General features: G+C 47.7%; 7 protein-coding genes and 3 non-coding genes across 10 annotated transcripts; 6 read left to right on the top strand and 4 right to left on the bottom strand.

Moving 5' to 3' along the window:
• Nucleotides 1-168: 168 nt before the first annotated feature.
• On the bottom strand, nucleotides 169-573 carry BO88DRAFT_183141 (uncharacterized protein). The gene has a single exon (XM_025701757.1). The coding sequence runs from the start codon at nucleotides 508-510 to the stop codon at nucleotides 301-303; it is 210 nt and encodes a 69-aa protein (XP_025557946.1). The 5' UTR covers nucleotides 511-573; the 3' UTR covers nucleotides 169-300.
• Nucleotides 574-3,727: 3,154 nt separating this feature from the next.
• BO88DRAFT_183135 (uncharacterized protein) lies at nucleotides 3,728-4,478 on the top strand. Its single transcript, XM_025701756.1, has 2 exons — nucleotides 3,728-3,781; nucleotides 4,147-4,478. Exon 2 carries the CDS (start codon nucleotides 4,224-4,226, stop codon nucleotides 4,437-4,439), a length of 216 nt encoding a protein of 71 aa, XP_025557945.1. The 5' UTR covers nucleotides 3,728-3,781; nucleotides 4,147-4,223; the 3' UTR covers nucleotides 4,440-4,478.
• A 2,166-nt stretch (nucleotides 4,479-6,644) lies between these two features.
• Nucleotides 6,645-8,230, top strand: BO88DRAFT_183068 (putative C2H2 transcription factor). The gene is made up of 2 exons (XM_025701755.1): nucleotides 6,645-7,406; nucleotides 7,504-8,230. The coding sequence occupies exons 1-2, from the start codon at nucleotides 7,144-7,146 to the stop codon at nucleotides 8,027-8,029; spliced, it is 789 nt and encodes a 262-aa protein (XP_025557944.1). The 5' UTR covers nucleotides 6,645-7,143; the 3' UTR covers nucleotides 8,030-8,230.
• Nucleotides 8,231-10,104: 1,874 nt separating this feature from the next.
• On the top strand, nucleotides 10,105-10,185 carry BO88DRAFT_t254. The gene has a single exon. It is a non-coding gene; the product is annotated as a tRNA-Ser (tRNA).
• Nucleotides 10,186-12,456: 2,271 nt separating this feature from the next.
• BO88DRAFT_t253 lies at nucleotides 12,457-12,537 on the bottom strand. The gene has a single exon. It is a non-coding gene; the product is annotated as a tRNA-Ser (tRNA).
• A 2,294-nt stretch (nucleotides 12,538-14,831) lies between these two features.
• BO88DRAFT_t252 lies at nucleotides 14,832-14,912 on the bottom strand. Its single transcript has one exon. It is a non-coding gene; the product is annotated as a tRNA-Ser (tRNA).
• Nucleotides 14,913-16,109: 1,197 nt separating this feature from the next.
• On the top strand, nucleotides 16,110-17,336 carry BO88DRAFT_491587 (dual specificity protein phosphatase family protein). The gene has a single exon (XM_025712872.1). The coding sequence runs from the start codon at nucleotides 16,323-16,325 to the stop codon at nucleotides 17,253-17,255; it is 933 nt and encodes a 310-aa protein (XP_025557943.1). The 5' UTR covers nucleotides 16,110-16,322; the 3' UTR covers nucleotides 17,256-17,336.
• Nucleotides 17,337-17,797: 461 nt separating this feature from the next.
• BO88DRAFT_351474 (uncharacterized protein) lies at nucleotides 17,798-19,849 on the top strand (the record flags this gene model as incomplete). The annotated part of the gene is made up of 2 exons (XM_025703538.1): nucleotides 17,798-18,286; nucleotides 18,371-19,849. 2 exons carry the CDS (start codon nucleotides 17,798-17,800, stop codon nucleotides 19,847-19,849), a joined length of 1,968 nt encoding a protein of 655 aa, XP_025557942.1.
• A 1,796-nt stretch (nucleotides 19,850-21,645) lies between these two features.
• BO88DRAFT_474758 (hydantoinase/dihydropyrimidinase family protein) lies at nucleotides 21,646-23,657 on the top strand. The gene is made up of 2 exons (XM_025711843.1): nucleotides 21,646-21,983; nucleotides 22,045-23,657. The coding sequence occupies exons 1-2, from the start codon at nucleotides 21,807-21,809 to the stop codon at nucleotides 23,338-23,340; spliced, it is 1,473 nt and encodes a 490-aa protein (XP_025557941.1). The 5' UTR covers nucleotides 21,646-21,806; the 3' UTR covers nucleotides 23,341-23,657.
• A 111-nt stretch (nucleotides 23,658-23,768) lies between these two features.
• BO88DRAFT_183042 (uncharacterized protein) lies at nucleotides 23,769-25,530 on the bottom strand. Its single transcript, XM_025701754.1, has one exon. The coding sequence runs from the start codon at nucleotides 25,378-25,380 to the stop codon at nucleotides 23,881-23,883; it is 1,500 nt and encodes a 499-aa protein (XP_025557940.1). The 5' UTR covers nucleotides 25,381-25,530; the 3' UTR covers nucleotides 23,769-23,880.
• Nucleotides 25,531-25,575: the final 45 nt, after the last annotated feature.

The following is a 25,575-nucleotide window of genomic DNA, read 5'->3' as shown; positions in this document are numbered from 1 at the left end:
TGAAGTGAATCTGACTGGATTCCAGTTCTAATCTCATATACAGTTGCCCCTCTGCTGTGGCACACTGGTGACTCCCGATAAAGAGAACACAACATCCCCTGCCTCTGTCCTCGGACAGTCACGGCTGTTTCGTCCTCCACACTCTTTACATCTTCTAAATCGCCTCGCGTGACATTTCAGACTCGTGTATGACCGCATAATTTCCGGTGTCCTGGGCGTCTTTCGCTTTCGCTTCCGCTGATTTCGCTCTTTCTGCCTTGACCTGGGTAGTGATTACTGGGGGTTTAGCATCGAATCTTATTACTTTCCTACATCATCATGGCGGCACTCGGGGATGACAGGATTATGCCGGAGATGGACGACGCAGCTTCCCAGTTCCGTCCGCGGAGACATGACGATGACGATGAGGCTTCCGGAGACGACGATGTAGAGAGCACAACTAGTGCTCAGGCAGCCGACAACAAGAATCATCAGGGTCATTTTGAGGAGGAGAAAGAACTCCCGCCACATGCTTGCGCGTGAGTATATTGTAGCGTTTGCTCTGTTACATCTTTACTGACTTGGAGCTCCTCCACAGATATTGCGGCATTCATAACCCGAGCAGCGTAGTCAAGTGCCTGGCCTGCAGCAAGTGGTTTTGCAGCGCCCGTGGTAACACTTCGTCCTCCCATATTGTCAATCACCTCGTTCGGGCACGCCACAAGGAAGTTCAGTTGCATCCGGCCTCGTCGCTTGGGGATACCATATTGGAATGCTACAATTGCGGGACTAAGAACGTTTTCCTTCTTGGATTCATCCCAGCCAAGTCTGACACGGTTGTCGTGTTGCTATGCCGTCAACCATGCGCCGCTATGCCATCTTCCAAAGATATGAACTGGGACACTTCGCGCTGGCAACCATTGATTGAAGACCGTTCGTTCTTGCCATGGCTGGTTGCTGCCCCGTCCGACCAGGAGCAGCTCCGCGCTCGCCACCTCAGTCCGCAGTTGATTGCTAAGCTGGAAGAAATGTGGAAGGAGAATTCTCAGGCGACTTTCTCGGATTTGGAGAAGGCCACGGCTGTGGACGATGAGCCAGCACCCGTGCTTCTGCGTTATGATGATGCCTTCCAGTATCAGAACATCTTTGGGCCTCTGGTCAAGATTGAGGCCGACTATGACCGCAAATTGAAGGAATCTCAGTCGCAGGATGGACTGATCGTACGCTGGGACCTTGGTCTTAACAACAAGCATCTGGCTAGCTTCATTCTGCCTAAGCTTGAACTTGGCGATGTTAAACTGGCTGTGGGAGATGAGATGCGCCTCAAGTATACCGGTGAACTGCGGCCCAAGTGGGAAGGAGTTGGATATGTCATCAAGATTCCGAACAACCAGTCTGATGAGGTGACGATCGAGTTGCGGGCAAAGGGTGATCATAAGTCTGTGCCTACAGAGTGCACGCACAATTTTACGGCCGACTACGTCTGGAAGTCTACATCCTTTGATCGTATGCAGCTGGCCATGAAGACATTTGCCGTGGATGAGATGAGTGTCTCCGGTTACATTTTCCATCGCCTTCTCGGACACGAAGTTGCCGCCGCGCCGATGAAGACCCAAATGCCGAAGAAGTTCAGCGTTCCGGGACTTCCTGAACTCAACGGTAGTCAGATCAACGCTGTGAAAAGCGTGCTGCAGAGACCTTTGAGTTTGATTCAGGGTCCTCCGGGAACGGGAAAGACTGTCACCTCTGCTACGATCATCTACCACCTTGCGAAGATCAACGGCGGTCAGGTGTTGGTGTGCGCCCCCTCGAACGTTGCGGTTGACCAACTTTGCGAGCGTATCCACCGAACAGGTCTGAAGACAGTGCGTGTGACAGCTAAATCGCGAGAGGATGTCGAATCGCCTGTTGGCTTCTTGTCCTTGCATGAGCAAGTCCGCATCAACGATACCAACATCGAACTAATCAAGCTCAATCAGCTAAAGGCCGAGCTTGGAGAATTGTCCAGTCAAGATGAGAAGCGACTGAAACAACTAACTCGCTCAGCGGAGCGCGAGATCCTGAATAACGCTGACGTTATCTGCTGTACTTGCGTTGGTGCTGGTGATCCTCGTCTGGCGAAACTCAAGTTCCGTACCGTCTTGATTGACGAATCGACCCAGTCGGCTGAACCAGAGTGTATGATTCCCTTGGTCCTTGGATGCAAGCAAGTCGTCCTTGTCGGTGATCACCAACAGCTGGGACCTGTTATCATGAACAAGAAGGCAGCTAAGGCTGGTCTCAACCAGTCACTCTTTGAACGTCTCGTCATTCTTGGCTGCTCCCCTATCCGTCTGAACGTTCAGTACCGTATGCACCCATGCCTGTCGGAGTTCCCGTCGAACATGTTTTATGAAGGTTCTCTACAGAACGGTATCTCTTCGTTTGAGCGTCTCCGCCGTGATGTCGACTTCCCCTGGCCCATTGCCGATAACCCTATGATGTTCTGGTCGAATCTGGGTAACGAGGAGATTTCGGCCTCCGGAACCTCTTACCTTAACCGCACTGAAGCGACGAACGTGGAGAAAATTGTCACCCGCTTCTTCAAAGCTGGAGTTCAGCCCCAGGATATTGGTATCATCACGCCTTATGAGGGTCAGCGCAGCTACATTGTTAGCTCCATGCAAGCTAATGGCACCTTCAAGAAGGAGCACTACAAGGAGATTGAAGTGGCTTCAGTCGATGCCTTCCAGGGTCGTGAGAAGGACTTCATTATCCTCTCTTGTGTGCGGTCCAACGACCACCAGGGCATTGGTTTCCTAAGTGATCCTCGCCGTCTCAACGTCGCTCTCACTCGTGCCAAGTATGGCTTGGCCATTCTTGGAAACCCTAAGGTCTTGTCGAAGCATCCTCTGTGGAACTGTCTCCTGCAGCATTTCAAGGAAAGGCACTGTCTGGTTGAGGGACCCTTGTCTAACCTGCAAGAGTCTCTGATTCAGTTCAGCCGACCCAAGCAGGCATATCGGGGTCCTCAACGGTTCCAGATGGCGTACAACCATGCCTCTAACGTTACGAGCGGGTTGATGAATGGAAGGAACGGTCACCGCAATGATTTCCATGACACCGGCTCCGTGGTTGGTTACATCCCCGATGATGTCTCTTCCGTCCACTCATCTGCCCTGGGTGGGGTTGGCATTCCTTCTGGATATCCTCCCATGTTCCAAAACTTCGCGGACTCGTGGCCCGCTCTTCCCGGAGCCCGTCGGGCCAATGGTAACCGAATGAAGGGAGCACCTAGCATTGCCGGAGAATCTGTGGCGGCCACCGAGTCTGATGTTACTGGAAGCATCATTGACGGGAAGAGCGTCGACCAAGGCGGTGTCAGCCTTGCTGGCTTGAGCATCAACGATATGGGCAAGCAGCCCAGTCTCAGTCAGTCTGATCGGCTGAAGCGCTACGTGGAATCCGGAGGCCGGGAGCCTTACAAGCCCGGCGTTCCCGATAACGGCAGCATTTTCGGCGGAAGCTCTGCTAGCATTCGTGTCACCCGTGGTGTGCCAGGCCACATTCACGATGACGATGATACGCGCAGTGTTTCGACTGCATTTGCCAGTCAGGTTGGGGGCAACTATGATTGATTGGGGAGCACTCGTACCCTTTTCGGTTTAGAGCGGGCCCAGTAGCTTGCAGCCTTTCCCGAAGCTCGGGGGACAACCGTCCATCGAATCATCAGGTTACTCCAACTGAATTGATTCCTGGGGATTCTGCTCGACGTCATCCATGTCACCGTTAGGCGTGAGACATCTGTAAGATTCAGGGAAGCGTTGGCGAGAGCCACCCCTCAACCATCTGGTGGGAAATGAGGCATTCCTCGGATTCTTTCGCATTGCTTTTATCCATATGGAAAGATGCCAGTCTACAGGAGCTACGTACGGTTACGTGTCATCTAGACAAGTGACTCTCCCGTCAGATGACAATATAGAACGCTCTGCGACATGGCATGCAACGGCAGCGACTATTCCGTGTACATGGCCCATTATCGATATGGTTTGTCGCCATCGACTATTTCCATTGGGAAAAGAGTCAGTGGTATGTCAAGGCAATCTTTCTGGCTTACGGCTGCACTCGGGTTCGACTTGATTCGAGGAAGCTGGTGAGTCCTAGCATTCTCGCGGACAGCTGGAAGAGGGTGGCTCATCACCGATGATGCTACACATTTCTATTTGTTGCCAATCCTGGTTTACCCGATACTATTTTAAAATCCTATGACTGTCTATTTTTTGTTTTGTTTTTCTTTCCCATTACTTGCTTTCCTCCTCGCGTGTTTGTGGCATTGCTATGGCGAGGCAGTGATTCTCTCTGAATCTCGGCAAATGGGACCAGGAGGATGGTTTTCCAAACACTGCCTGCCCATCGTGTCTGTTTACGCGTATGTCTCGGACTTGGAGAGCCATGGCAATGCCGATTGTCGACTCGAATGAGCCGTTTAGTCCCGCATCTCAATCCAACTACTGTCGTTCATTCACCACACCGCCTCGTAGCTTCACCATGATACGTCTCAGTATGCGAGCAAAGATAACGATCGTCTGCAGGATGAGTAGGCATCCGCATATCTCGCATCCTTAGCAGCTGTCCGGTAGTTATTCGTAACCTGATGACGGCGGATACGGCCGCCGGTTCCACCTTCGCAGAATGATCCGCACGTTCGATAGAAGACTCCGCCACGATCTTGTCGTGAATAACCGAGAGTAACCTGCATTAAGTCTTCACCTAGTGGTCCTGACAGGAGCAGCACACGCGAATTAGAGCCAGCTACCTGCAGGCGATGCATTTAGGCACTACTCATTCCACTGAAGGAAGACCTCTAAGCCACACACACACACACACACACACACACACACACACACACACACACACACATTCCTCATCATCCACGGAGACACCGGCCGTCTTGTGTGTGGAGAAGAAGGAATAAGAGAGAAAGAGGGGGGTAACAAGATCACTGAAGGATGCTTTAACTACTGGTCCATGCAGATCTCTCTCGGAGTGACAAGGATGGTCTTGCATACATCGTGGCGGGCGCTGCGCCACTGGCTGGGGAAGATCCGTCCTCTCACAATAAGGGGATCCGTAACCCTTCCCCCACCTTGACGTCTCTGATGATGCTATTTTTGAGAATGAAGATGCCTACGATGATCTGATATCGAAGGATTTGGTTTCCTGACAATCACCCCCATCAGGACGTTGACGTAGATGATTAAGTTACTTTTCTTGTGGATTGCGATTGTGGCCGTGCTTTGCAGGCAACAACATCAACAATAACCAACACCAACACCAATTAACGATTAACAATTAACAACCATGTCAAACAGTATTAGCTTGAGGGAAATGCACGCCGGCTAACTAGGTTAGTAGTTTTCGTTTGCTGGCAATCTAAACGAGGCAGGGAGCGATTCGCCCTGTCCAGGCATAGTTTACTTTTTGGGCGTGAATTGTCGCCTATGCAAGGGATGGGCGGCAGATATGACACGGGAAGGGCGATTGTTACAAACAGGGATCAAAGAGTGAGGATGAGAGAAAGATCTATCTATTCGATCAAAAGTATATGCAGCTCAAGCATTACTACTGGTTAGTAGGTATGAATCTCTGGCCTGTCAGACGTGGGAAGATCCCGTCTGAGTGGGTGGCTCAGGGTTGGCATACATTGTTACAAACAAACCCTGTCAGTAAGTAAGCAGTAGAACTATTCTTTTGTCTTTCCTTTTTCTATTTTGCTTTTTTGGACATTAGCGTGAAAGGCAAGTCAAGCGTCTCAGCTTTTACTTTTTCTTTTTTTTTTTTTTTTTTTTTTTCTCTCTCATATTATTGCCTCGTGTTGGGGGGTTGGTTTTTATTTGCCTTGGGCTCAGAGCGCTTAAGTGGGATCTTTGCCTGACGGAACGCCGGGCATGGGATTGGGCAAGAACCGCTGTCGGAGTTATGCTGGTTGCTGGGTACCTAAGGTACCTATCACCTTAACTACGTAGATACCTCACCTCTTTTTCCTTTAACCTGCCACGCAGGAGTGATAGAGAGTATACTACGCTCTAATTTGTGATGTATGGAAATACAATAGAAACTCGAAGAATATTAATTAACCAAAAATAATAGAAATTCCCCCCCAACACAGCAACAACCGGCATGTCCGAGTTGGTTTGTAAGGCAGATCCCATGACTCCCGAGACGCCACAGTAAACTGACCGAAACCGGCAATGTGGCTGGGGGACTCAGAGTGGAAAAAGGCAGACCACGTGCTGGAGGGCCCTGATTGGCAGGCAGCAATGAGGCATGCAACCCGACTGGGGATGTGGAAATTGTGGCGGATGGCCTTGTCGAAGCTGAGCAAAGAAAAGAAGTCAAGTAATAGCACAGGAAGGAGTTACTGTAAGTTATCTTGGTTGCCTGCCTAGCATGACTCACTAGTCGCAGCCTAAAAGACCCCTTCACAAAGTTTGCCATCCATGCCGCAGTCAATCCATCATGATTCGGCGCCCATCAAGGCTTGACTGATACATACAAAACACAAATCCGGCGTAGTTGTCTCCGATCACACCACGTGTGCAGGCATGATACTTGAGTATCCTTACAAGAGTCTTGATCTGGGTTATTTAAAAATAAATTAGACGGGTGTTGCTGCTGCTGTTGCTGTTGTTGTTGGATTCTACTATGCACCAAGTAACTGGGATTATTATTAAGGTCATATAAGTACTAACCAAAGATTGAACTACTTATCTCTCTTGCCTTTCTCCCTCTTCATTATTAAAACAAGATACATTGCTCCTTCCCCAACACCAATTTCGACCTTCCCTTTTCGAGTGGCGGATCCGCCAAGACATTACCCAACTGGCCACCAACTGTTGTCACGTGCGCGTGTCGCTAGATGCCTTGTTTTCCGTCCTGAGAAAATTGGCAATCCGTCCTTCCGAACTGAGCAAACAACCATCCATCGCCCAGTGCCACCCGACGCGCATTGAGCTCGACAATCAAGCTAATATCAACTCCCTTTTCCTCCCATCTTCTCACCCGCTGCACTTAAACTCTCTTCATTTTTACCACCGTCTACCTATCTTCTATTCTCCGCCTCGTTTTCCGAACGCCACCAGGGCCAACCCCCTTCGCAATTGACGGCGGGGTTGTAGCTACGCTATGGGTGACGGCTCTGATTATCCTAGTCCACGAAGTGAAGGTCCCGGTGGACCTACCTCTGTTCTCGTCACTGTCCAAGACTCGCTTTCTCCAGCTCCCAAGATGAACGACCAGCTGTCTCCGAACTTCATGGAAGGGACGCGCCCGCGACTGTCGGTGAGAAGAGCGCGGGATCCGCCCAAGAACACTGCCGGTCAAATCTACTGCGACCATCCCGAGTGCCAGCACTCGCCTCCAACATTTCGCCGTCCGTGCGAATGGAAGTAAGTTTTTTCCCTCATGATGGTGATGATGATTAAGAAAAGACAAATCTACAAAATCTCCGATTCAAGACAAAGCTAACGGTTTGCCACTTCACAGCAAACACATGGACAAACACGACCGCCCGTACAAGTGCATGGAACCCGGCTGCGACAAGATTCAAGGTTTTACATACTCTGGCGGTCTGCTGAGGCATCAGCGCGAGGTGCATAAGAAGAACATCAATGCCAAGAAACCCTTGATGTGTCCGTACGCCGACTGCAATCGCAGCACAGGGAACGGATTTACGCGTCAAGAAAACTTGAAGGAGCACCTTCGCCGCCGCCACATGCACACTGAGAATGGACATGCGTCCGAGCTGCCCATCGCCCCGTCGCCCGATCTGGATGGCACCACGTCTCTTGCGACAGCATCCGCAGCCTTGAAGAGGAAACGCGAATCTCTCGGAGATGATCCGGCCACCCTCGAGCTTCCCGAGGAGGAAGAGAACGGGGTGGATCTTCGCAATGAACTGAAGAGGCTGCGTCGTGAGGTCCAAGAGAAGGATCGCCGACTGGAGGAGTTGGAACGCATCGTGGCTGGACTACAGCAGGCTATTCCTCAGACCGCGACGTCACAGGGCTAGCTGGATGCGCTGGATCAAGATTTCAACGAGTGGTATTGATTTGATCGCTCTTTCTCTTTCTTATCATTTGTTGCGTTTCCCTGTTTCGTGCTACTTGGGCTCTTTCCCTTTCGCTTTCCCTTCCTCCCCCCTTTCTACTTTTTGGTTCAGAGTCATCTCACTTCATTTTCATGGTTTGTTGTATGAAATTTGCATTCTAAGGGCGTTAAAACTATGCAAATTACGGGGCCTTGGTTGTTTTCGCGAATCTGTCTACAACATCTACGGGTGGTTCATATGGGTCGGTCTACATCTCGGAACGCATGGATAAAGATCAGGCAGCTCTGAAGATGATGGCGTTTCCTCGAGGTCGTTGATACAGACCAGGTGGTGTTTTTTTTTTTCTTATTCTGATTTATCCTTATGGTTCCTATCCTCCCCCCTTTCATCTCTTTCCCTTTACTTTTTTTTTTTATCTCTCTCTATTTCCTCATTATCTATTATTCCCTGAAATATACCCAGGCGTTTTTCACCCCGTTTCTTTTGTTGTTGCCTCTTGACCTTTTCCATAATCTTGTCTCTCTTCACTTGTGCCTTTAAAAATCCTCCGATGCATACGTAGCTGTCGATCCTGGGGATGCGTAGTCCCTCCACCACGTCAGTGGGGTGAAATCATAAAAGATGTATGTCATCTTAACTACCTAGTGAATCATCTATTTGTCTTCGTGACAACCTGGATGCCGCCAAGGGGCTCCTTTCGTATCGATAATTGTAATAATGACTGGCACGTACATCCCTGGATACATACTAGTCTGGTAGTAGTCCTCGGCTCTGCATCGATCATGATCTCCTCTATCTAGACTAGTCAGGCAGGCAGGTAGGCAGGCAAGCAGGCATCTGTTGGCCTCGCATCCAAGGCTACCAGCCTCACTCACCACTCACTATCTTTCATCCTTTCATCCATCCCACTTCCGTCTCCATGATTACCAAGCAGAACACCACAACAAGGCTAGTAAGCACTCAATTACTCACCCATTTATGATACTATAGTATGACACATACCTCACGATCATCCTTCCTTCCTTCCATCCTTCTCACCACCTACCTAGTGACCAGCCAATTAGCCATGTACAGCAGTAGTCCGGGTAACAAGCAAGCCCCATAGTGAGTCTCACTTAGTAGTCAGTCGTCGTCGTCACCCACTCACTTCCTCTTCCCCCCTTACATAGTACATAAGGTCCAGCCAGGCCAACGTGGCTCCCTTCCAGGAAGGACACAGACACTACCCGGTCTAGATTACTGCGCGTGACTCTTTCCGTGACTCATACTTCTGGCGTCTCGGTAGTAAGCACTCACTCTCGGTAGATATCTACTACTGGACTAGCTTTTTTATTGCGTACTTGGGTGGGTGCTTATCTGATATGACTCAGGGGTGGTAGCTCGGATTGCATGTGCTTGTTGATTTGCTGGGCTGTTGTTGGTTGGTCGGTTGTTATGTTAGCCTTGTAGACGAGGATAGTATGTCTGAACCTGATGGGTAGGATGTTGGAGCTAGCTTAGGGATCTACTTCGGCTGTGGTGAGGGTATAGATTGCTTACTGGTGATTGGCTGTATGCATGCCCTGGATATACTCCGTCGGGTCGATGGAGGATGAGATGTGTTGCGGTGTTGGTGCTGGGTGACGAGTGTACACCTAGCTTTGTTTGAGGATCCACAGCCGTAGAATGAGACAGATGTGTTGTGGAGAGGGGTAGGAGAATTGATGGCTTATGAAAGTTGCGCCGTGTTCGGCGGATGTGTACTGTTATGGGTAGGCGTCGTGGTAGCGCGTAGGGATCCTGAGGTGGTATCTGTTGGGACTAAACTGGGTAGTGCTTAGTGGTGGAGCTGAGAGGTCGTTGTAAGAAAAAGATGATGTGTTAGGTTGCATCGATCGCATGTGATAACGATGCTGAGAAGGAGGTTGATATTCGAAAGTTGAATGCCTGGTGGTGCAGGCAGCATCCGCAGTAAGTACAGTAGGTAGCTGAGCAATGTGTGGGATGATTTGTTGCTGCTTCCTATTTCCTAAAATTGAGCCACATTATATCAATTAGTCAGTGTGGCCGAGTGGTTAAGGCGATAGACTAGAAATCTATTGGGTTCGCCCGCACAGGTTCGAGTCCTGTCGCTGACGTTTTTTGCTTTCTTTGAATTCGGCTGGGGAATTAACGATTCAGTATTCTCCACCACATCATTCATTTGCCCTTCTTTTTGCTCTCTGCGCACTTATCAGTGTGTGTACCATGGTGATCACTGGATTGGCTTTTTAGATATGTCAGGCGAGATATAGCTGCAATGTCGTCCAGTCTTGGTAGGAGGAAACTCTGGCTGTCATAAATCTCGGTCATTGACTCTCTGTTTGGAGAAAGACCTTGCCAGCGGCACGATGCGCCATGATAAGCAGTACATTGACCAATTCTGGCTGCAGCATAGACAGGGGTATCTTGTAATGTGTAAGGTTCATATGAATCGTTTTGGTGGTTAATCAGCTATGATCAGGGCCGTTTGCTCACCGTAGATAGAAATGAGAGCGTTAACACAGGTTCTTCGATATCGAATCCATCAACAATAATGGCAACGTCCCTGAGAAGTCTAACTGTATGTGTCGCCTTGCAAGAGCCAACTTTGAATCGATCAAGCTTGCACGAGATACTTCAATGGCCTCTGGATTGAATACACCTTTCATGCGTGCTGGCCCTACATACATGACCGGCTTTGGCTACCTGCATATATGACCAGCTGCAGGACACACAGTATGCAGTCTATCTTTTTGTGAAGCTGCTAGCTCATCCAGCTTTCATGTTGTTGTATTCGTGATATAGGCAAGCTCATGAGGTCAAGCGTCGGACCTATCTTCTAAGGCTCAACGTCAGAGCAGATTTTCCAGTATACTACGAGTCACTGTAACTCACAGCTCAACACAAATTAGATGGAAGCTCGGTCGACTCTCTTAGGAACCCTGGGTCGGAAGTTCGGCTATGGCGACCTCGTAGGTCGCTATGCTGTGAGGTCAATAGTGCGGGAGCCCGGCTGGTGAATAACGATGAGCTAGACGTCAGGCCCACGGAAGATTGAAGTAACTGTGAGATCAATCTGATATGATCTGGCAGGCCAATGAGGATCCTCAGCTGGGCGAGATGTTGAAACAATCGCGAAAATCCACTTCTTGCTTCTGTCCAATGGGGACGTGTCGAAAGGACGCGTTAAAAGCTTTGTATTCACCTCATCATGATGTCTATACGCATCCTGTGCCGCCTGTGACGATCTTATGTGTAACTCCTGGCCGTGCTCGTGGGGGCTGGTCTGGCACGCTGATCTCGGGCTGGGGTTCGATGCCTGTTCGATAGGTGAAAAACTAGATATAAAAAGCTCTGGTTTGCTCCAAAACGCCGAATGTCTCCAATTCAGAAACCATCTAATGACATAGGAGGAAGAACGAGTTCAAGATGTGGAAGATCCGTTGGCATCCCTCCCTGACCGGGAAGGTGCGAGCGTTGCCCACAGCGTGCTACCGGAAGCAGCTTTTCGTGCGTTCCTGCCGTATGTATCTCTCCTTCTGATTTTGGGTGGCACTGTTACCCTGCAGCTCTAGATCTTGGGGTTGACATATTGTTGAACTGATGGTGAGTCGACAAACAAAACCTATGGATCACCCGTTTCTCTCAGAACTATTGGCTCACTGCGAATTCTATTGGATCGTTTTCGCATACGTATTGGGTAGGTTACCTTGCACCGGTTGCTCTATCTCAGGCCATTGAACTGGATTATAGGGATTGCATCATCTACAGGGCTGGCAAAGCAGACTTCTACACCCATGATTGACAAAGTCAGATTTCTGAGGGAAACTGAAATCATATTCTGGCTTACGATGGTCGGTATCCATGCCGTATTCGCGGTAGAGAGGCACGATAGTGTTCGAGCGGTATTTACTCGAGGGTAGTAGCCCATAATCTGTTGGCTCAAGGCATTGAATACTGCATTCATCCTTTGGGACTTCGATCCACTCCCTGACAATCAGGCAGGGCTTGGTGTGCAATGTCCCAAGGTCACACGCAAGAGATGCACACTATGTTCGAGTCGAATTCTCCGGCATTACCTTGCCTGTCCCGGGTTACCAAGAGAGTTGAGAAGAAACTCCCCCGTAAAAGGACTCTCTAGTTCGGCATACGAGTCAAGGCTGGCAATGAAACGAGTCAGCACGGATAGACTGTTTGATCTGGCATGCTTCATTCGATCAGTACGGTCTCCCCTGGTGTGAGTGACTTGGCGCACTACTTGCTGGAAGAATGGGTCACGGGCATTCTTCTGCAATGGCAAAACAATGACTCGATGTTGCTGTGCCGGCAGGTACGGATCTGAATGGAGACATACATGATAGGAACAAATAAAAAGAACAAAAAAGAAACGTCAGCGACAGGACTCGAACCTGTGCGGGCGAACCCAATAGATTTCTAGTCTATCGCCTTAACCACTCGGCCACACTGACTCTTGCTTGTTTTGGAGACCGTTATTATGGTACATACTTGTGGTCAGACACTGTGTGCCCTTATGTCTACAGGTCGCACGTCTTGGACTCGCATGCTATAGTTCCTAGCAATACCAGGCGCAATATGAGCGTCCTCAGAGGCAAGGTTGGGGTCATTTACCGAATCCAGTGTACACTTTTCTGAGGCTGGGTTAAGAACAGTGACAGTCATGAATGAATGGCGCAATTCTCCGGCAGGTATCGAGGCGTCTATAACGTAATCGGACAACGAAGCGGCGCGACAACGAGCCGGCGCGCCCTCACCGCTTCGAACCTCCACACAACACGCGATATTCAACCTTGCTTAATTCGGTCAAAATTGATGCTATTCAAACACATAGAGGGTCTTTCTTAAGATAGGAGGCTAGTACTTGCCTATAAGATTTTTAATCGCGGTTAATTTGCTACTAAGAAGGCGTGTGCCGCAGTATTTAATATTAAGATAAGCACTTTGAAAAATTATTTAAATAGGGTTAAACCTCGCATTAAAATAGAGGCAAATTTGAGGAAGCTATCTAATAATAATAAATTAATATTAAAGCGCAGGATCTTTGAATTAGATTCACAAAGTTATTTACTTATTATTACCAAAGTATAATATCTTGCAGAGATTATATTAGCATCAAAATTAAAGTTAAAAAATAATACTTTTATTAGTAAATGCTGGGTCAATTAATTTATTCAACATTACCAGGCTGAATTGAAGTCTAAATATACTCAATGTTTTGATTATCAACGTGCAAAATGCGAGAATGTCGAAGTTATAAGTTAATAGTTCAGATTAGTACAGAATATTATATAAAAATATGGCATTCTTGAACACAATACTTATAATATAGACAAAACGGGTTTTTAAATAGGAATAGCTTCAACTGTAAAGGTTATCTGCAGTACTGAATTTTATTAAATAAATACAAGATTTATATAACCTGGAAATCATGAATAAATTACTGTAATTATTATAATTAATACTGGAGGAAGTGTACTACCTCTACAGATTATCTTTATAAACAAGATATAGCAAGAGAAGTAGTTTAAAACTATTTTTTATAATTAATAAATCAGTATTAATAATAACAGATAGATAAATAATAAACTTATATTTAACTGGTTTTAATACTTTGATATCTATATAATTTTAAAAATAATAAGTCAGTATTATCTCCTTATCCTTGATAGCCATGGAAGCCATTTAACTGTTAAATTTAATTAATATTATAAAAAAAGATTAATTATTTCTTTATATATACTGTCTTATTCTTCCCATAAACTTTAACTACTTAATATTACTTATTTTGCACTGTTAAAGACCCTGTACGGCCGTTAAATTAAAGATACAGCTAATCAAGGTATCTATTATATACAGAAAAAAGACTTTCTATATTATTTTAAAAAGATATATTTAAAAGTATTTAATACAGCAAATATAAAATAAGATTTTACTATAACAGAGCTTTCTCTGTATAATTCTTAAAGAATACTTTAATATCTTAAAAATTTAAATTAAACACCTCTATTATTTTTAATATTATTATCTAATTAATTTATATATCTCAGTAAAATGCCTTTGACTCTTTATCAACTGAATTATTAAAAAATAGAGATTAAAATATTATAGGAAACTGGATTATCCTTGCTTATTACTGATCAAGCACTCGAAAAGGTCTATAAAGGTATAGAAATAATAATACAGAATATTATACTACTTTAACAGGAATTAGATTAACTTCATATAATAAATTAATATAAAAAAAATAAGAAGAAGGCCTCGAAATACTTTTTATAAAAAAAAGATATATTAAATAGCTCTACTGCATGTCATATTACTCAGAAAAAGGATGTTGAGGCTATATAGATAACAAAACACACTTAATACCAGCCATTATACTATAATAACTACAATAAGGAAGGCCATAATCGCCTCAAATATCTAGATAAAGTCAACGCCTAGTTTGCTTGAATATAAGTTGTTTATATAGCATTTAATTACTTCAATTTAAAGCGATCATTGCAATATGGTAGGCAGAATGGTGGCTTGTTTGAAGCATTGGGGATCGCCGCGCCGGCTCGTTGTCGCGCCGCTTCGTTGTCCGATTACGTTATGTAAAAGAACTTTGTCAGTATGCCGAAGTGGCAGTCCTGGCTCTGCAGTTCGACTTCTGCGGTGTCAGTTACCCGCTGGATGCTGGATCCACTCCCACAGGAAGTGGCTGGGTAAGGGAAAGGGATCCAAAAAAAAAAGAAAACAAAAAGATCGTCAGCGACAGGACTCGAACCTGTGCGGGCGAACCCAATAGATTTCTAGTCTATCGCCTTAACCACTCGGCCACACTGACTTGTGATGCTGTTTTTGTCACATTTCTGGCATTATGTTAGGAATGAAAGGCTGGGGGTAGCCTTCCCAAATTTCGTGTTCGATGGTGCGGGTGTACAAAGTGGAGGTTGTACCAGACCACGATGATTCTAATCACCGAAAATTTGGACCAAGTAGCATTGATTGCTACTGAGCCACTTTAGTGGCCTCCAATTCCAGCTTGATTGAAGAAATGTGCTACTACTTCATCGGGACATGTTCGGGGGGGGCCGTTTCAAGAGAGTTTCTGGTGCACGGTTAGGTTATATATATGGACTACATCCTCCGATGAAATGTCCCGTCAATGGCTCCCACCGAATGACACGACAATGAACATATTAGCGGCACCAGTACCACCCACGATCATTGGATTCAAACAACGGAGCAGCCCGTGGGTAAGTCGCACACAAGAATCTTGAACCCGGAACAACCCCAGGAGACCCCCCAAGTGACAACCTCGTGGTGGTACTACTAGAGCGCTCTAGTTGTAATCCAGCCACTGTAGATCAGTCCCAGACCAGTCTGTCATATCACTAAGATCAAACCCAGCATCCTCAATGTTCGCTGGGGCAAGTAGTCGGCTAGAACGCGCCGACCGTGAAGCAAAAACGGGTAGTAGTCATATCTTCCGTGCTCAGTGCCCACACAAGAGCCCGGTCGTGTGGTATATAAGTACCAGTCGACTGCACAGCACCCTCCTTATCACCAGCGACCTATAAGGTACACCAATCGCAAAGTGGAAAAGGCTACTATCGACCCACAGGTTGTCACCACCCTCCCAACACTCAGGCCGCTTATGGATGACACGGGAACATAAGGCAGCAAAGGAACATAGTATTAGGTACATTAAGCCTCACAGAAGAGCTCAGAAATCGTCCAGTCGGAGACATCCATGTAGTTACAGGACCGAACGAGTTGACGGCCGCTTAAAGCATCGCTATCTCTGGCATAGGGATCCGTTGAGAAGCAACAAACGCCGGACGAGTCGGGAACAAACCACGGCGGAGTGAACCAAGGATGAACCTGTCCGAGAACTATGCCCCTTCTGGCAAGCTGGTATTATCCGATAATACGAGATTGTGAGCAAAGAAAATGCACTGTTCTCGGCAGCCTACAAAGAAATAAGAAAGAAACCCATCTGACAATGAATAAGAGTGAAAGAGAAACAAGACAAACACATGACAAGATGGCCCACAATGGTTGGAATAGACTCCCCCCCCAATCTCCTAATGACTAGACCCAATTCACTTGAACTTGACCCCAGTCCCGCTTTATAAGGGACGGTCTCCTCCTCCTCTCCCCGACTCACTTCACAACCTCAAGCATTTGTTTCCCTGGCAAACTCCAAAAAAGAAATTGGGCTGTGCTGTGCACGTAAGCCCCCGCGAAAATAATGGCTCAATCATACCATCCGGCGGAGCTTCCCATGTCCCAAAGCGCCAACGCCCAATACACTGCAACTCAGGAGTACAGCTCGAGGAGATTCAACACACAGCCTTCAGTATACACATGGTCGCCGCTCGGGTGTGGGGACTCCAACCCTAGTGACACTGATAACCCGGCTGTGCATCACTTCCCTGAGGGGGAGTTTGTTCCATCCGGCTTCTTCGAAAAGGTCGACATCAAACCCCTAAAAGATACCCCCTCCCCAAGTGTGGACTGGAGATACGAGAAGCGCAGACAGGTTCATCAAATACTCCCCTTCCTATACCTGGGACCCTGGAGCTGCCTCGCGGACAGAGGTTGGCTCAATCAAGAGGGAGTCACCCTGCTCCTAGGCATCCGACATAGTCAATTGGCCAAGGCGGGTCTTCTCTCTGGAGCCAAGACAGCCGCCGAGCTTAACATCATGACGGCCTCTATTGATTATCAGAATAATCAAGATCTCATTAGCAAACTTCCTGATGTAATTCGTGGCATCAATGAACACATCGCGTCCTCGGTTCCCCTCGGCCTGAGCCGGAGCACCGGAAAGAAGGTTCTTGTATTCTGTGAAACAGGCAATTCGTCGGCCTTAGTGGTGATGGCCTATCTGATGGTGATGCTCAATATCAGTCCAATGAAGGCCTTGGATCTGGTCCAGTCGCAGCGATTGAGCGTAATCGTGGACGGGCCGGCGTCGCAGTTACTATTGGCGTTTGAAGCTATCATCGTGGCCAAACGGGATGTCGAAAGAGTGCGTCGAGCCAGCATGTTAGATACATCGGCTTCCTTGAAGAAGCGAACCAATAGCCGAGATACCGACGACATGGATATTGATGAGATCGAATTTTGGGATCTGGAGAGAAAACCGCTGGCACCGTTTCAGGATCGTTCTACTGACTGATCTTCAATGCTATTCTCCGGGAGTAGTCGTCACAGGAAATAGATAGATTGTGCTTGGTAGCGACAGGAGACATGTTAGAGTAAAGTGGGAAATAACCGTCTTCCATTTTGCCTCCTTCCTCGTGCGTTTCATGCATGATGTGCTTATAATCAGATACTGTACCGAGATGGAAGGCGCCGTGCTTTTGTCGCCTCGTAAAGTCAACATATGACACCAAAGCCCAATAGCAAATACAGACTTGCAAGGCCCATCAATACATTCTTCTCATTTTTATATGGTTTTTTCTCCGGACTTCTCCCAGAGACATTCATCACCACGCAGTTGGAGCATCTGCTCTGAAGCTGAATCAAGGCTCGCCTTCAGCCCGTCAACTATGAAATAGCATTCACTGCCTTGTCCATGCCACTACTTCTGCCTTCACCTTCATCTCCCCACACCATGAACTGACATACAGAAATGATGACTATTAACATATCATCTTTATTTCACAGTGACTTTACATATTTCTAGCAATGTGTACTCCTTATCCACCCAAGAGCACCATGCAACTTCGCAACAGCATTCGCCCACCAGAGCGCTTCAATCAAGACCAGTTCTACAGCCCATGTACACAAAGATCTTTACGTGTGCCACAAACCCAAGACTGCATTCATAGCACTCCCTTTGATTCCAACCTACCTCCGGCAGCGTTTCCTACGCTAGATCATCCGTCTCCCCCCAGCCTACGCGATAAAGAAAACGGACGCTGGAAAGGGCAGGAGGCAGATCTCTCCAAGCGCTCCAGAGAGCAGGAGAAAGATGACGAAAATACCGAGAACAAGCGTGTGCGTGGAGCAGCTACAGTCGTACAGACCAGACCTCCAGCATCAAGCCAAAATTGTTTCTTAAGCAACGGGGACTTTAACCCGGTCTACAGGAGAAATATGACTATTCTTGCTAATGTTGGTCGGGAGTCGTCGATCGAGAGATATCTAATGGACAGCGACATGGATGAAGCCATGACGGATGCCCCTGACGAGGAGAATATAGAGGTACGTTGACCATGAACAAAATTCTATTCTTCTCCCATTTTCCTAACCACCAGTGTCTAACAAACTTCTCTTATCCTTGCACAGACTCCTTCAGCGGCACCCCCAGTCCGTCTTTGTAAATGGAGCGACCTTTCCCCACGAATTCAAGTCGAGATCATTGACAATATGCTCCAAGAATTTGACTGGCCAACCATATGCCATTTACTGGGGCTGACGGTAGAGGAGCGTGAGGAGACCCAACAGAATATTCGCCAACGAAATCGGCAAGCTAAGCAGGAAGATATACAGTTGGAAGATATGAGAGAAAGGCAACTGAGGGCACTCCTGCGAGTCGACAATACCAAAAGTGGACATAACCGCGTTCCACACCAAGGTATCTTCAGCAGGATATCTCGTCAAGTTTCCGGGAACTTACAGAATCAGATCGACTCGGACAGTTCAATATGCCAGGCAAGTGAGCTGCTAGATGCCAAATGGTTTCTGCGCACGCGTGGACTCGACTGCAAGTATATAGGAGAATGGGGTAATGGTACGTCTGCTTGGCAGGCACTTGAAGACCATGACATTGAGCCGTGTCTCGATGGTGACCAGAGGACCCAGCAGCGCCTTGTGGATAGTGCAGAATTTGATGCAGGTCTCTCAGCACAAGGGGATCAAAATGTTACTGTGCCTGACCCGGATGATAATTGCACGATACAGGCGTATGAAATGGCCAAATACTGCCCTAACTCTGAAAGGAACAAGTATCTACACAAATTCCGTTTCAACAAGCCCAGGCAATGCAACAAAGATTCTCAACCCAGACACAAGGTAGTGTATTATGACCCCCGGGGGAGTGAGCCCTGTCGCCTGAGCATTGGCGCGGAAAAAGCTGCTCATGTTTGCGATACGAGATGGAGAATGCCCAAGCTGGTATCAAGACCCTGGGAGATGCCTCTGACGAGTCTCTCCATCAATGGGCCACGGCCAATTCTTGGAACATTTTATAATACCCACAGCAACAAACTCGACGCAAGAAGGCCCCAGAATGCAGCCTTTGTTCCTGCGACCGGGCTTCCTTATGGAAACATGACTGACAGGCGTGCAGCCCAAACCGCCTTTTCATCGAGGCCTGACCCACGACACGAAAGTTCAGCATCAGAAGTACGCAAAGAAAATCTAACCAGGTCAAGCAGTGGCAGCACGTACGCTACCTTATCTGAAACAGGAAAAGCTTCAAGCCCCGTTATCTGGACCCCCAAAGCCACCCCAAATACAGCAGTATCGACCACAAGTCCAGACTGTCTTCCCGCAGACGAGAACAAACAATCACCGCATGTAACCAGTGCACCACAGTTCCCACCGGAAGCAAGGAAGGTCCTCAGAGAATCAGCCGAACAGAATTCTGGTCACGAAGTGCTAATTGAAGGCCCGAGGCCGGGAAGCCCCCTGAAACGTCCAGTTGAATCATTAGTCTCCAAAGAGAACAAAGTGTATGCATCTAAGATGCTGAGCGACGGAGATGACAGCAGTGAGGATAGCCATGACAACGACTATGATGAGGTGGTACTTCTACCTGTATAGTCGCTCACAAGGAACTCTAGTAAGGACGAAAACCAGGACAGAGGATCGAGAGCGTTCCTAGAGCAATGTAACCGAATCAGACTGACCCCAGAATCTTCGAGCATTAGGCTATTGCTTCTGAAGACTTCTAACCAGTTACCTTGCCCACATCTTCATTCATGCTCCTTCACCATCAAATGTAAATTGCACGCAGCAAAGAGTATTATCGACCATAGTGTATATCTGGCCCCAAAGACGGAACTGAGATGCATTATACAACCAAGACCTTCTGAATTTCTCTGTCCGAAAGGACATTTCTGTCTCTGCTGATTTTCTTAGGTTTGTAGCCGCTCCTAACAAATTTAGGCCTTCATCATTTCATGCCAATGGCTGCGAGCCCTCCAAGAGCGATATTACTTGCAATATAAGTCCAAGATCAAGAAAAAGGAGCCATAGAAGCACACGAGGCCAAGTACTGCTTGGAAAAGCGTCTATCCGTGTGAATCTGGGGTATGCGGGACCACGCCAGAACACTTCGCGTGAATTCATCTACGAGTCACGGGAGCTTTCCTTTCTCGTTCTTCACCTCTTCACTTCTTCATCTGTGCAATCTCATCTCATCGATATAGGTATGCAACCTATGGCCCATCAGGTTTACGTTTTATGATCCATGTCAGCGGCCCCTAGGAGCACTCCAGGTAAGTGCGTCTTGGGGATAAGAATCTGCTCATTGGGTAATGTTCTACTTTGAAGAGAACTGTGGATCATGTCCTCAGGATCATGTCCTCATTTTGCTAGGTCTATATTACCGGACATACCTGGCACAAAACCAACCCTTCCCATATCGGAAAGCATACCAAATAAGCTTATAGTGGCAAAGGGTCAAATACGCGAAAGGCAGGAGCTGAGGTGGAACCATTACTCGATTTGAAGCCATTGAGCCAGCATCCAAGGCCCACTCTTACGAGCTGAATGAACGGGTCATCGGCATCAAGTGAGAGATGTGGTCTACAAGAGCAGCTACTGCAAAGCGCCGAGCTCACAGCAAGCCTCCAACTGAGCATAGCACTGCCTAAAGCTTAGCCAGCCAAAGAAGTCATCTGATACCCAGTGCTATTGAGACTGAAAGAAGGATAACCATTTGGGGCTTGTGGAGAGGGGTATTGCACCATGAAGTTAGCCTGCCAGGAGAGGCGAGATGCTACCGAAAATGGCACAATTGCCTCTTGAACCGTGTATCCATCAGAGCCCTTGTAACACCAGAGGTTCCTTCTCGGCCGTGTCATACTTTGCGTCGATAAGCTAGCTGTGCCCTTCTCTGTGGGTTCGCTTCTCGGCAGGCTTGCTGAAAGTACATAATACCGACCTACAAGGCTCAGATGACTAGGTGATCAGTTCCATGTCAGAGTGTGTACAAATGTACTTGTATCCACAAGAAGGTTGATGGTACTCGAAGCGATAACCTTAATCACCACGACGCCACATGACGATGGTCTAAACTATGGGGATACCATCTATAACTGGCGATAAACCTGTTTTGTTCGGCTGGAGACTTGTTTATCCGACAACAGTGGTTGTCTACGTACGCTGGAGTCTTTCGACCTAGGATCTGACAGCCACTAGCACCCATGATTCATTTCGGGGTTTGATCTGGCGATAAACTTTCATGGTTTTGGATACCATTGGGATGCCTATAAAGGTGTTTTAAAGCCCCGAGAAACCGGGGTCGATAGTGGGTAAGCCCATCCCCTAATGATCAGTCTGGAGATAGGTAGATCTATCGAGTTCGAGTGGTGTGGTTTACGTTGAAGGTCTGGCAATCGTTTGCCGGTTTCGTTGATGGTGTCGCGTTCATCCTGCCTAGAACGATGAAGCACTGCGCCCTAAAAAGAGAATTTTTCTGCTTCTCCACGATCTCAATACCTAAGTCCACTTCCTAAAGGATTGTTAAGGCGAAACAGCTGCACTGGCACCTAGAATGCTCACTACTTCATTTGACTGTGTTGTGCTAGATGGCACCGTTGTTACGGCCGCTGATGTTGGTCGGTATGATATTGGCATCAAAGATGGGAAGATTGCTATACTTGCTCCTGCGCGGTCCCTGGCCATAGCTCGCTCTTCTCGAGTTATTGACGCCGAGGGTGCATATGTTATGGTAAGTTTCCTTCATACAGAAAGTACAGTAATGGTCTCAATCACTGACTGGTCACTATTAGCCAGGCGGCATTGATGCGCATGTCCACTTGGCCGAACCGCGAGGCCAGGGTCAAACGTCCGATACTTTCACGACAGGGAGCCGCTCTGCTATTGCTGGTGGCACAACGAGCATCATCGCATTTGCTCCTCAGGATAAGTCTGATCCGTCCTTAGTCAAGGCGCTGGAAACAGCGCAAAAGAAAGCCGATAATGCTGCGTACTGTGACTATTCTCTCCACCTTATGATATCAAACCCAAGCAGAGAGGTTCTCGACGAATTTTCCATTCTTCGCGAGCGCGGCGTGTCCTCAGCCAAAATATTCATGACCTACGAATCTATGCAGCTACGTGACGGCCAGGTTATGGATGTCTTGATGCAGGGCCGCAAAGATGGAGTAACCGTACTTATCCATGCTGAAAACGGCGACATGCTCACCTGGATGACTGAGCAACTCGAAAGTCGCCAGTTACTTGAACCGAAATATCACGCCGCTTCGCGGCCTCAAATCCTGGAGTGTGAAGCTACCAGCCGAGCCATATCCCTGAGCCAATTCATCCAAACACCAATCTTGATCGTCCACGTTTCCTCGCCGCTAGCCGCCAACACGATTCGCGGCGCGCAGACCAACGGATGGCCTATATTTGCCGAGACATGTCCACAGTATTTGTTTCTGACCAGGAAAGACCTCGAGAAGCTCGGCTTCGAGGGCGCCAAATGCATATGCTCACCCCCACCACGCGAGGGTGAGAACGACCTGGAAAGTATCTGGACAGGGCTGCAAATTGGAACATTCACGATCCTCTCCTCTGATCATAGCCCATACTTCTTCGATGACGATGTCAACGGGAAAAAAATAGCCATGAAGGACGACGTACCCCTAGGCCGCTTCCGAAATGTCCCCAACGGCTGCCCGGGAGTCGAAACACGTCTTCCTTTAGTCTGGAACTCCAACCGTCTCACTCCCCAGAAGTTCGTTGAGGTCGCGAGCACCAACCCGGCCAAAATGTACGGACTTTATCCGCAGAAAGGCTCCATTATCCCGGGTATCTCCGATGCGGATCTCACGATCTGGTATCCATCTGCTCTGGAACCATTCCCTATCACGAATTCCGCTTTACATCATAATGTGGACTATACACCGTATGAAGGGCACATGATAACCCAGTGGCCGCGATACACCCTGCTGCGTGGGGAGGTTGTCTGGGATCGGGATAACGGGGGTGTTGTAGGTCAGAAGGGCTACGGGAAGTTTTTGAAGAGAGGGCGCAGTGCGTTTTGTCGTGAACAGTCCGAGTTGGATTTTACAAAGTTCTAGTTTATATACCTCTTGGAGTTTGAGGGCATGGGGATAGTATGAAGATCACACACACACACACACACACACACATACCATGACAGAGAAAAGCATATCACGAAAACACTGTATCACTATCGAGATTCTGCTGGTGAGCATAGCATGTGATTTATTGTTATTGAGATCTATGAAAAGAGGGAAGGAAGCCTGGACTCGCCACTGCATCAATATGTCTATATGCACAGGAGTATTGCAAAGTTATGTATCTAACTTTTATTCCATACAGTACACTATTGTATACAGCCAAGTCGAATACATGCATTCAATATTACATCAGGTTTTATGTTCGAGGGCCTTGCTTGATAATCCATATCACTATCTACTTTGCCTTCTGATACTTTAATTTGGACTAATTCAAATGAAAGACTGATGCACATCTGCTTAGTACAGCCGATCCATAATATAATTGTAGTAAACGTGAACCTGAAAGACAGCAAAGCGATATTGAAGTTAAGACACTGACCATTATCACAAGCCCTGTTCAGCAACTCTACAGTATACTTAGTTACCACCACCGATGTAGTTTTCGTCCTTAAATTCACCGAAGGCGCGGAACCTTACCCCTTGCTTTTCAAATTTGATTACCAATGCCAGAAGCCGCGCAACGATCGCTGGGGTTGCCTCGACTCTCTTGTACAAAATGACAGAATCTTGGCCCTGACAGGCTAAGCATTGCTGCCCATTTATCTTCTCATAGTGGGAATACGCAATGTGCACCTCTTCTAGCTGAGGGAGTTGGGTCCGGCAATGTACTGCCAAGTCCTCCAGCTCATCGCACAGCATATTAGATGTCTGCATAAGACAACCGTCTATAGATAGGAACTTCAGCGAACTTGGGAGAGTCTTCCACAGAGGGAAAGCTGGGACCTGGGTGCCGGGTTGGAAAGGCATTTGATTGACCATCCGCATTTCTAGGGTTTCTAGAACAGGAAAGTCACACAAGGACCCGAAGTATGCTGGCTGGGGATACCCCACATCGTGATGACGGTAGCTGATGCCATCGCATACGCGAGATGTTATACTAAGGTGCCGCAGCGTGGAGCGGAGTTGGTAAAGAGAATCATATGCGCGGTTGGGTTCCCAGTGGAAGCCAGGGCTGTGCGGGTACCCGAATCCGTGGTGTGTTGACTCCTCAAGCGTCCATGTGAAGGATTCGAGCTCTGAACACCCCACGAGCAGCTGCGGTAATTGAGTGATGGTTTTATCGCACTGTTCGAAGTCAATATGGGTTACTCTGCTGTTGAAGTTGCGAGGGAGAGCTTGTTCGTTTTGCTCGGTAATCCGCGTAACATAAATATGTCTCAAGGAAGGGATTTCGAGAAATGGAATCAGGCGGATCAGGGGTGTACCTGACGTTTTATAAGAATAATTTGGTTGAGATTCTTTGAGTGCGAGATGTGTCAAGCGGGTGAGGATCCCTGATTCAGGATATGCTGCCGAGGAGATGATTTCGTCAAAATGAGGCGTGGGAGCGGGGCCTTTTTGGCCACATCCGTGCTCATCGCATGGCAAGAAAACAGAAAGACGTTGAAGGTTCTTTAGCCGAAGCAATAGCAGAGCGAACCAGGGATTCCTCAGGGGCTGGCAGGAATCGAGTTTTGGGTCGGATTCAAGTTCCTTTTGCCAACGCAGGATCATCTGTCTGGTCAGATGTGAGTGCAAGAAGTCTCCCCGTCCTGTTTCCTGAAGAACCCTAGACAGCTCAATCTTTGGAGAACCCGGATATATGAATGGGACCAACTGCAGCGACCGGACGAAACCAGCAAGATCTGGGTTTTCAATGATGGCATAAGGGAGGCATCGGGCAGGAGGGCCATCCTCCTCGTCCATGTGGAAATCGGGTTCCCACAGCCGGTATACTCCTTGAAGTTGAATCTCGCGATAAAGCTCCGGGGTGAAAGTGGAATAGCAGAATTTCGAGACGAGAACCAGTTGGTATAACTCATCGAGCCAGAGATATCGGCCGATTTTTGCATGCAGTTCGGGGGGCAACCGATCCATGATGCCTGAGCGAGGTATATCTTGCGAGAGTGTTGTTGTTTCTTGCTTAGCTTAACTTCAGCAGGACCTGTACTGAAATGAGCGAGCAGGTAAATGAAAGACCCAGTGTTGTCCCCTTGCATCTTATATATTGTAGCATGGATATGTCGAGGAAGCTCAGGTATCATAACCCACAGGAATTTTTTGTACGGGGTA

Source organism: Aspergillus vadensis, assembly GCF_003184925.1.
Source record: "Aspergillus vadensis CBS 113365 unplaced genomic scaffold BO88scaffold_32, whole genome shotgun sequence".
NCBI classification, from domain to species: Eukaryota; Fungi; Ascomycota; class Eurotiomycetes; order Eurotiales; family Aspergillaceae; genus Aspergillus; species Aspergillus vadensis.
This window is presented reverse-complemented; position numbering and strand designations above follow the sequence as displayed.

Bases quoted from the DNA above. Each gene is read 5' to 3' on its own strand.
- BO88DRAFT_183141 (XM_025701757.1), bottom strand. From the start codon at position 510: ATGTGGCGGGAGTTCTTTCTCCTCCTCAAAATGACCCTGATGATTCTT.
- BO88DRAFT_183135 (XM_025701756.1), top strand. From the start codon at position 4,224: ATGACTGTCTATTTTTTGTTTTGTTTTTCTTTCCCATTACTTGCTTTC.
- BO88DRAFT_183068 (XM_025701755.1), top strand. From the start codon at position 7,144: ATGGGTGACGGCTCTGATTATCCTAGTCCACGAAGTGAAGGTCCCGGT. The intron at 7,407-7,503 runs GTAAGTTTTTTC...GCCACTTCACAG, and splicing joins CGCCGTCCGTGCGAATGGAA to CAAACACATGGACAAACACG.
- BO88DRAFT_491587 (XM_025712872.1), top strand. From the start codon at position 16,323: ATGGCTCAATCATACCATCCGGCGGAGCTTCCCATGTCCCAAAGCGCC.
- BO88DRAFT_474758 (XM_025711843.1), top strand. From the start codon at position 21,807: ATGCTCACTACTTCATTTGACTGTGTTGTGCTAGATGGCACCGTTGTT. The intron at 21,984-22,044 runs GTAAGTTTCCTT...GGTCACTATTAG, and splicing joins CCGAGGGTGCATATGTTATG to CCAGGCGGCATTGATGCGCA.
- BO88DRAFT_183042 (XM_025701754.1), bottom strand. From the start codon at position 25,380: ATGGATCGGTTGCCCCCCGAACTGCATGCAAAAATCGGCCGATATCTC.